Raw genomic sequence first — 10,532 nt, 5'->3', positions numbered from 1 at the left:
TACTCTAACCCTGATGAGCAATCAGTCAGGTGCAGCCAATTAAACAGCTGAGGGGGCACACACACACACACACACACACACACACACACACACACACACACACACACACACACACACACACACACACACACACACACACACACACACACACACACAGAGACAGACAGACAGACAACTGGCCGTAACAGTCTCTATCTGTAAATAATAACAGATCATTATAGATATTAATAAATATAAACAGAGACAGCTGAGAAATGTGTATTATTTTATTTGTGTACCATCCTCTCCCCCCACAATAATCCACGAAGACAAGTGTCCATTAATTCATTAATATATTCATGTATACATTTTTCTGTGACAAATAAAAAAAAATCACAATACAAAAGACAGTTTTAAATATGTAGAATGTCGATCGCATGTCAAAGTCTTGATTCAACGTTTTTGTACTCAACATGCTTTCAAATATAAAAATAGATTTCTGATTAAGTTTATATACACTTTTTTATAAATATAAGTATACAAATGTATTTTTAAAATACAAAGATAAATACAGTCACATAGTGTACATTGTGTACCAAACCATCAATTAACAAACTTTTTTTTGGATATTTAGCATTCACAAAACACAGTTATTACATTAGAAATGCAACTTTAACGACAATTGCAGGTCTTGTTTTTTGTCTTTGTTTCTTACTTCTTTGCGTGTCCTTGTTTTGCCACCTTCACGTCGGCGTGTGCGGGTGGTGAATAAATAAGGAGGGTAATAAACGGGCGTCTAGCTCTGCCGGACGTCCTGCAGGAGTTTGTTGATCTCGGCCACCAGCTCGCTGGCGTCCACCAGCTCGTGTCGGCTGTCGCTGCGTTTGCCCTGAAGGTGACTGAGCACCGAGTCGAAGTCGTCCTCCTCGTAGTTCTCCGGGATCTCCTCCATGGCCGGCAGCCACTTGGAGGAGGGCCCCGGCACCGCTACCGGCACCGGCGCCGGAGAGGACTGCACCAGCGTGGGGCTGACCAGCGCCGTGAGCAGCGGGCTGCTGTGGGGTTTGGGGGTGTGCGAGCTGTTCTGCGGGCTGTTCTTGGGCGCCTGCGCCCCCTTGTGGCTGCTGCTCTGGGAACTGAGCTTGGTGCTGGGTTTCAGCGTGTGGTAGCTGCCGCCCTGGTGGTGACCCGACGGGCCGATGCTGCTGCCCGGGTTCTGGAAGTGTGTGTTGGCGGCCCAGGCGGCCACGCCCTGCTGGTGGACGGAGGGGCTGGGCTTGCCGGGCAGGTGACCCCTCCTGCGGTCCAGAGACCCGGTCAGGGGGACGCCCACGCCGCTCAGGCTGCTCCCCTTCTGGCTCTCGTTGACCTGCACGTACGAGTCCAGACCCTGTGGGAGGAGCCTCTGGAACACGCTGCTCATCTCCGACAGCAGCGACGTGGTCCCACACAGGTCTTCATCTCCGGCCTCGCCGCCCACTCCCCCCTCCTCCTCTGCCCCGTCCTCCCCGTCCAGGTCCTTCCCGAAGGTGGAGAAGCTCTGGTTCCGGGCCGGGCCGGTGTCGGTACACGGCTGCGGGGTCTTTTCCTGAGAGAGGTCGGCGGTCTGGCGGGCTTCCTCCCCGGGGATGTAGAGGTTGCTGCGGTAGTCGGAGGAGGAGGAGCCGGGGGAGGCCAGGGGGGGCATCCAGCACTGATCCGAGTGACCCAGGACCCGGCACTCCTCGGTGCAGAGTCTCATCGCTGGAGGGGAAGACAGAAACACTTGTGAGTCATCGAGACGACTGAGTTGCACAACAGTTCGTTCAAAACGGGTAAACACAAAACCTCAGTTTGTTTCGGTCCAAACTGAAAAGTGTGTCAAAGTTTAAGTCTCCGTTTGTCTTCAGACTCAGTTTATACGAGCTTCAAACACGACACTCAAACGTAAAAGCATTTACACTTAACAAACCCATCATTGATTTATTTTTTCTGTCAATGAATTTAAAACCGGACGTTTGATGACAGTGATCTCATGCAGAGAAAAGCTCCACATCTTCACATCTTGAGATGCTGGAATCAGAATTTTTCATTTTTGAAACATTCATATTTTATCAAACTATTCATTAATTATGAGAGCACAACTTGTTTCGATGGTTCTGTATGTGCTGTAAAGGTGTCTGTTTGTACGTAAGTGTGCGACCCAGTTTATTGGTGATCTTTATGTTTCATACAAAGTTTGTAAAATCCATCTTTATACTACCAATTAAAAGTTCTTTCAGCAGAAAATAAGGCTGTTTTTTCTCGATCACATCCATCAGGGTGTTTCTAAAAGATGGCATTATGTTTTGTGTATGTACATTCCTTAATGTTTGTAGCAAACAACCATAAATGTGATGATAAACTCAGTTTTCCTGTCATGAGTCTGTTTCCATCCAGCGAACACTGGTCTCATCCTCATCCTCAGGTGTCGGCTTTTTTCTGCTCTGTCTCTGGAAACATGGTGGAAATGTGCCCTAATTAGTCTGAAAGTTTCTCTGCAGGAGCGCTGCCTGTTACCTTCCAACGTATTTACCACAGAGAGACAATTCAGCGAGGCCGATCGATGCCTATTACCCATTCAAAATAACTCCTCCTCTAAAAGCCCTGCATTTTTCCCTTTCAAGTCACTCTTTTCAATTTGAAATCTTCAAATAGAAAATCTCTGAAGAATAAATTAGACAAATCAAATATGCCAACTTAAAGCCTTCATTAAAGGAGCGCGCTGCTTTTCAGTCATGCTATTGAGGGACTTCATTATCCCCTCATTAACATGAAAGGAACATTTATAATACATCTTAGAGCAGATGAAAAGTGCATTTGGGTGCACTGGAAGGGAAAAAGCATCGCGGGGGCTGAGGCGGATCGGCTGCCCCGCTGATGAAAGCAGAGAAGTGAAAGATTTAACCAAAGTGATTTGTGTTGGAAAATGAAATAATAAAAAAAACCAGCTATCAAACAAACATTAACTGAGAGCAGTGATGTCCGTTCACCTGACTGAGGACCGACCGGACGGGTTTATCCCCGACGACCAAGTGCTTGTTTCTATTTTATTGCATTTTGAAAACAAATTCCACTTTTATCTCTGATGGTTCGAGAGCCGAGCAGAGGGAACCACGGCAACTACGACGAGACAAACACATCCGGACTGAGGGGACATGTTTAAAGGGACATTACAGTTGTAAAGGACAGAATCAAACAGGAAGTGTCCAGACGGAAGCAGCAGAGACTTCCTGCTGGAATCCAGTTCTGGCGCTGCGGCTCATGCATCACTCCTGAGCTGAACATGTAGCAAAGTATTTTACAAACACTTTAACAAGTTGACCACATGTGGGCAGTACCGCGTCTTTGACTAAACAGTGTCACCACGGTCTGACGCACACGGCAGCCATCTTGTAGTTTGGATTTTAGGATAATGAGGAAAACAACGTAAAAACGAGGTTCCTACATTTCCCATAATGCAACTGAATATCATCTTTGATTAGACTCTCCCTGCTTGGTAGATTAATATCAAAATCTGCGCTCTCGTTTTGTGACACGGGCCCGAGCTGAAACATTAAAAAATGTCCCCTCGGGGATTAGTAAAGTAACTACCTAACCTAACCTAACCTAACCTAACCTAACCTCAGATGACATCACTATGACATCATCGGGTTTATCTTTCACTCAGATGTTACACAGCTGTTTCCACAGGCCGAGTCCGACATGTTGGACTGATCCGTTTCGAAGACCTGGCTGCTTCCTGATGTGACGCCACTGTTTACTCCTCATTCATTATGAAACATTGACCTCCACAGAAAGCATATTTTAACCACTGCTCAGGTTATCAGAGAAACTGCACATTAAATAAAACACCTCTGAAACTCTCTAAAAAAAACACATCTTATTTAAAATGCTCTCAAACGCACAAACACGTAAGAAAAAGCATCCGTCTGTGCTTTGAGGGGGGATAACGTTCTCCTTCCAGCAGCATCACCGTGACGACGGCTGCTGAGACAAAGTTCAGCAGGTAAAACCTAAAGCTGTAATTTCTTCTCGACTGTCTGTGTACAAAGTAAACAAACGGATGTATTATATGTTTCGGAACTTCGACTTCTGACCGACCACATTCAGCCTCCGTGTACTTATCACACAGACAGCGGGGGAGGGGGGGGGGGGTTCATGCCTGAAGACTGTCTCATATTAAAACCTTCTGCATCTGCATGAGCTACAAACAAAGACTTCCTACCGCTTCGCCTCCTTCCACAGCGAACCGTGACGACGGAGAGACGACTACACGGACATGTGGGCGGGAGGCGAGCTGAACATACAGAAGGAGAAAGGTGAGCTTTGAGATGTAATTATGCTCTTCAGGGCTTCATCATGAGCGCAGCTCGGAGCCAATTCCATAGCAACTATTTGCCACATGGCAATTAAATGCCTCCTCTTCATCGGAAAAAAGCACAGCGGCTTCGGTTTGGACGGCTGAAAGTGAAGCCTTGAAGGTTCGAAAAAGGAGAGTGACTAACAAGCTGAGCTCCTCTACCGCGTGGATGGGGGGGGGGGGGGGGGTGCGATTGTCTGGTCTGCCCGTCTGGGTCGACTTTAATTGGGATGTAGCTCAAATGCAGTCTGGAGTGATGGCTGTGTGGGAAGCTGGCTGGAAGGAAGCAGGAGCTCTGCAGACCTGAGAGACGTTCGCTCAGACAGACGGAGAAACTCGAGAGGACGCCGGACGTCTACCGCTGGAAGAGGCCAAAGTCAGTGGGTCAATCAACAAGTGTTCAGAGAGGAGGATGGGAGTCCATGCAGGGCGACAGCAGGGAGGAGAGATGCTGGCTGGAAACGAGGATCAGTTGAGTTATCGGATCAGATATCTCAAGAGCGAAGGGACAGTGAGGTAAACGTTGCTGCGTGGACACAGATTCATTCACATCCTCCAGTGAACATGCAGCCAACAGAACAGGCATGCTAAGATGAAGGAGACAATGTGGTTCTAACAGGCAGCAGATGAAATGTGTGTGAACCTGTTTCTAAACCCTCAAATCATCATCATCACCCCAACAGCTGATCTGCCACCTGGTCAGGAAGATGTTCACGGAGGGAGCGCTGAAAACGACTGCACATGTGGCTGTAATTTCAGAGGAGGTTGAGAGAACTGAGAGGATAACTGAAGCCTCGGGTCACCATTAACAGAGAAGGGTTCATTACTTACAGTGTGGTTACTGAGAACGGCTCACTTCAGAAACACTTCTATTTGATCAAAATAAACAAAAAGTAAATCAGAGTATGATTCTATCCAATGCTGCGCTCATCACTTGACCTCTAGGGGGGGTTGGAGCCCAAGGTTGAGAAACTCTGGTTCAATCTAGTTGAGTCATATAAAAAGATTCAAATAAACTGTGGTCCAGAGTTGATTCATCGAACATGGAATAATTAACTTCCTTTAATCTGCTCTTCTTTTACAGGTGGTTGATTTTCTATATTTGGAATTAATGAAATATTTAAGTGAGTTTTGAAGTAAAAACACCAAGAATTGTGTTTCCAGCCTCTCCACTGTCCAGATTTACTGTTTCTCTTCTTTGGGTTTTGAACTGTTCAGGAACTTGTCATGGACATTTTTTTTCACTATTTCCTGACTTTGAAGAAAGTATTTAGCAGATAAACTGTTACGATGCCGGTTAGCTGTGGACCGACAGTTTGTGTTTACGATGACGCAATGCAAAAACTGATCAAAATAAAGACTGGACTTTGGCTTCAGGACGAGATGCTGGACTATGCATGATGGGAAATGAAGGGATGGTTGTCAGGTGTGGTGGATGGAAGGGGGGGGGGGGTGTACCTGCATGCGGTCTGTGCTGGCCATCAGGGGCATATATCTCTGTAAAGGCCTCACCGAGGAGCCGGTCCATGGGTGACTCCCTGCCGGGCTCGTAGTCGCTGTCCCCGGCCTCGCTGTCTCCGCGCCCGCTGTCCTTCAGGCTGAACTTGTCCATCTCGTTCAGGGCGTATCTGCACACAACCCCCCGCACACTTCATACATTAATCACTCACAATAACATGATCATGCTTACGGAGACACGTCGTGCCACTGATGGATAATAAGGTGCACTGGGAAGCAGAGAGCGCTCTGCAGAAGGGTTTTACATATAATTATGCAAATGTGAAGTTATTGAGCATACAGTTTGACTCTAAACCCAAAAGCTACTGGATGTGGTTGTGCTGTGTGAACGCAGTGACAACAGACACGACCAATGTGGAAAGGCTGTAATATTATAGACGTGCACTTATTTCAACAGCGGAGCATCACCTCACGTGCAAGTTACCTGTAGCTGCGGGTGTATTTGTTGCCTCTGAAGCTGGGTCTCGGCTGGTACTGGCCCTGATGGAGCATGGACAGAAGCTGTGAGACTTGCTACAATCCCAAAGAGAAACGAAAAAGACAAAAACAAAAAGAAAAAGGACAAAAATAAAAGGGAAAAATGAAGAAGGGGAAAATGAATGGAGTCACACAAGCAAGGCCACAAGACAATGTTGGGTGTGTGTTGGGGGAGGGGCAAAGGGAGGATGGGGGGGAGGGGAGGCATGACTTTGTGACTTGCTCCTGAATTATGATGGTCAACAAAAACATGACACAAAGGGCTGAAGGTAACAGAATAATGGAGCAAGGGATAAATTCAGAACAAATGCTGAACATAAGACACAAAAACATGCTGAGTCAATGATTTTAAGGTGCATAATAAATACTTCAAATCAAACAGCTGGATGTTTACACTATGTTTAGCATGAAAACGAGCTGAAACCATGACAGGAAGTGGAGGTCTCACCTCGACAGGAGGAGTGGTGTGGGCCAGCTCCAGCGCAAAGTTCTCCGGCACGTGATTGGACGAGATGGTGACCAGGCTGTTGAGTGACTGACGGCTGTGGTGACTCTGCCTGCTGCCCAGGGTGCCCCTCTCGGGTGTGGGGGAGGGGGAGGGGGAGCGAGGGTGTGCCCGGACAGGTAAGGTTCCGTTGACGGTCGGGACCAGGGTGATGTCGGCCTTGTGGATCTGCCGGGCCGGTTTCTTGGGGTGGTTCTGGTAGCTGTTCTCCGCCACCCGGCAGTTGTAGTTGTGTCGGGGGTCCTTCTTCTCGCGGCTGCAGCGTGCGGTGGCGAACATCACCATGACGATGAGCAGCAGAGCACAAACGGCGACCAGAGAGATGATGATGATGAGAGAGAGGTCCAGCGAGGCCTGGCTGGTGCCGGTGGGGTACAGAGGGGGGAGGATGTCCATGGTCTCCTGCAGGGACAGCCGGAGGACGGCTCCTGTGGACAGCCGGCTGGCTCCCCTGTCCTGCACCTCCACCCTGATCTCCATCACGTCCCGTGGAGCCTGCTCCAGGCTGGCGTTGGTTCTGAGCTCGCAGCGCCGGGCGTCCATCACAAACAGGCCATCCTCGTTGCCACCGACGATGGCGCAGCTCACCTCGCCGTTGGCGCCGGCGTCGCGGTCGGTGACTTTCAGCGCAGTGATCAGCTGACCAGGTGATGCGTACTTCCACACAGGAAGCTCGGCCGTGTGGTTCCGGAGGGAGGGCGAGTGGATGACGGGCGGGTTGTCGTTTTCATCCAGGACGGTGAGCAGGACGGTGGTGTTGGCCGACAGCGCCGCGTTTCCTCCGTCGCGGGCCTGAACCGTGAAGGTGATCCGGCTGACGTCTTCGTGGTCGAAGCTGCGTAAGGCGTAGATGGCGCCGTTGGACGGGTCGATGGTGACGTAGGTGGAGATGGGGCTCCCCTGGACCAGAGTGTCTACGATGTTGTAGGTGACCTGCCCGTTGGTGCCCAGGTCTGGATCGGAGGCCACCACGGTCATCAGGTACGCTCCAGGAGAGTTGTTCTCCGATTTAAAGACCTCGTAGCGGCTCTTCTCGAAGCGTGGAGGATTGTCGTTTTCATCCAGCACCTGGACGGTGAAGTGTTTGATGGTGGAGAGGCTCGGCGAGCCGCGGTCCTCTGCTATGACCGTCAGACTGTACTCGGACCTCTTCTCACGGTCCAGCGACACGTTGGTGAGGATCATGTAGTTCTTCTCGTAGGTCTTCTGGAGCCGGAAGTGTCCGTGGCCGTGCAGCCTGCACACCACCTCACCGTTGAGGCCCGCGTCGATGTCATCGACACGGACCAGAGCGATGAACGTGTCCACCGGCGCCCCCTCCGAGATGTAGGCCACCTCCTCCTTGCCAGGCGTCATCAGATTGATGTTGATCTCCGGTTTGTTGTCATTCACATCCACCACTTTCACCACAATTTTGCAAAGTCCAGGAATGGAGTTGGGGCCCAAGTCCTGAGCCTGAACATCCAGCTCGTAGGACGCGCTGGTCTCATAGTCCACTTTTTTAATAAGAGTAATGTGGCCATTTTCTGGGTTTATCTTAAACGTTTCCAGGATCTTTGGGGAGACATGGCTGCTGAAAGAGTAGACTATCTTCCCATTAGTGCCCTCGTCTGGATCTGTGGCGTTTAAATCAATGATGAGAGTCCCGAGGGGGGAGTTTTCCAGCAGATTGATAATGTATGATTGCTCATCAAAGGCCGGGCTGTTGTCGTTGGAATCAGAGATGCTTATCTTGAGCAGAGTGGAGCCAGACTTGGGGGGCACGCCGTTATCCGAAGCCGTGAGCTGCAGCTGGTAGCTGGACTGCACTTCCCGGTCCAGTTCCCGCATCACCACCAGCTCTGCGTACTTGGCTCCGTCCGTCCGGGTCCTCACATCGATCTTAAAGAAGTTGTTGGGCGTCAGGGAGTACGTGTGCAGGGAGTTCTCACGCACGTCCGCGTCCACGGCGCCGTCCAGCGGGATGCGCATCCCCACGGAGGCGCTCTCGGAGATTTCTATCGGGACGATGGCACGGGAGAAGTGCGGGGAGTTGTCGTTGATGTCCAGCACTTCCACCTCCACATGGAACAGCTGCAGGTACTCCGTCGGCAGCGTGACCACGTCGAACTCTATCGAGCAGTTCAAGTTTTTCTCACAAAGCGTCTCACGGTCGATTTTGGTGCCAATGCTGATCTCTCCGTCCTCCTCCCGGACAGACAGGAACGGCGTGCTTCCCCGCTGCATAGCGCGGAACCGAAAGGTCAGGGAACTCGGCAGTTTGGACAAAACCCCAGAGACGTCCTCCTTTAACCGAGCAATCACCGTCCCTACTTTCTGCTCCTCGTAAACTTTGTATTTCAGAGTCTTCCCGGCGGTGTCGTGCACAAGCGCGACCAAAAGCAGCAGTTTAAGTAGTGGCGAAGAGAATAGAATTCCTTTGGTTTGAATCATTTGTGTCCCCATCTTCTGCGCGCGCACTGTGGCGATTACTTCCACAGAGGGAGAAAATCGGTGGGGGAAGAATGGATGTCCCCTCAGAAGTCGGACATGGTCAATTCTCCGCTGCTGCTGCGCATAGTCCGCAAAACAAATCTCCGCAAAACAGATGCAGAAATAAATAAATGGATCAAAATGAGTAAATTGTCCTTATTTTGGATTAGGATGTCGCAAACCAACAATCCGCGGCGCTCTCCGTGCAGACCGATCTGTTGCATATATCCACATATGCCCGTCGCCTCTCGTGCGTGCGCGCCAGTGGATGAGTGAGAGTGAATGTCTGAGTGAAGAAAAGGCGCAGCTTCCTCCCAGTCTGAGTGAGTGGGAGAGCGAGGGGTGGAGAGAGGAGGGAGTCCGTGTGTGTGTGTGTGTGTGTGTGTGTGTGTGTGTGTGTGTGTGTGTGTGTGTGCTCCGTGCGCTCTGCTCTGTCGCTGCTCCAGTCTCTCTCTCTCTCTCTCTCTCTCTCTCTCTCTCTCTCTCTCAGCCCGCCCCGCACACAAACTGCGTCTCATTTCGATCCCCCCACCTCCACCTCCCTCCTCCTCCGCTGCCTCACAGCCCCTCCTCCAGAATCACCAGAATGGCCTCCTTCAAGCAGCACAGGAGGGGCTATTGATGGCAGCCCCCCCCCCCCCACCCCCCCACCCCCCACCCCCCAACACAGAAGACACCCCGGTATTAAAAGTGTGTCACAACAATGGGCCAGAGGACGAATTATTCTGGGCTCAGACACTTTCAAAACAACCACACACTGACCCGCGGCAGACTTACATTGTTATGGTCGCATTCACAACGTGTGCCAACTCGGCTCCTTTGTCATGTGTGCACAAAACGCCAACTTGTCGCCCTCAGAATAATAATGCCAAGATGAAGGAAGGAAGGCATGAAACATGCCCATCACTCCGAGGCGGTTTGATGACCGACACGTTAAAAAACAAATCTGCTGTTTTGCGCACAGGATGCGTAAAAGCGCCCAGCAGCGGATTCTTAGGATGCTAAATCCGAGCAACCTAAACTTCCTCATGACCCACGAGGAAGTTTAGTCAATTATAAGTTGGAGACCAGACATGTCTGATGCCAAACATGCCCATGAGTCAATGTGGTCATGTGACCAGGTTAACACTTTAAAAAGCTGTAATATCTTGAACTGTTTGGATTCACACCTTCATGATCTGATGAGCGTCATATTCTAAT

The 10,532-nt window shown here is 50.1% G+C and overlaps 1 protein-coding gene across 3 annotated transcripts; it reads right to left on the bottom strand.

Annotated features, from left to right (window-relative positions):
• Window positions 1-252: 252 nt before the first annotated feature.
• On the bottom strand, window positions 253-9,588 carry pcdh18b (protocadherin 18b). 3 transcript variants are annotated; one of them, XM_069724012.1, is made up of 4 exons: window positions 6,804-9,588; window positions 6,303-6,391; window positions 5,819-5,988; window positions 253-1,722 (listed from the first exon to the last, which is right to left on the bottom strand). In XM_069724012.1, exons 1-4 carry the CDS (start codon window positions 9,303-9,305, stop codon window positions 776-778), a joined length of 3,708 nt encoding a protein of 1,235 aa, XP_069580113.1. In that variant the 5' UTR covers window positions 9,306-9,588; the 3' UTR covers window positions 253-775. The 3 variants fall into 3 exon arrangements, with proteins under 3 accessions (XP_069580113.1, XP_069580115.1, XP_069580114.1); XM_069724014.1 differs by having other exon boundaries at window positions 5,873-5,988; XM_069724013.1 differs by having other exon boundaries at window positions 6,303-6,358.
• Window positions 9,589-10,532: the final 944 nt, after the last annotated feature.

This window comes from Brachyistius frenatus, unplaced genomic scaffold (genome assembly GCF_029030835.1).
Source record: "Brachyistius frenatus isolate BFR_SWC_R1_liver_20210118 unplaced genomic scaffold, ASM2903083v1 Contig_357, whole genome shotgun sequence".
Classification (NCBI taxonomy): Eukaryota; Metazoa; Chordata; class Actinopteri; family Embiotocidae; genus Brachyistius; species Brachyistius frenatus.
This window is presented reverse-complemented; position numbering and strand designations above follow the sequence as displayed.

Excerpts from the sequence above, each read along its gene's own strand:
- pcdh18b (XM_069724012.1), bottom strand. The coding sequence starts at position 9,305 with ATGGGGACACAAATGATTCAAACCAAAGGAATTCTATTCTCTTCGCCA. Across the intron at positions 5,989-6,302 it reads AAATACACCCGCAGCTACAG|ATACGCCCTGAACGAGATGG; the intron begins GTAACTTGCACG and ends GGTTGTGTGCAG. Across the intron at positions 1,723-5,818 it reads CCAGCACAGACCGCATGCAG|CGATGAGACTCTGCACCGAG; the intron begins GTACACCCCCCC and ends CTTCCCCTCCAG.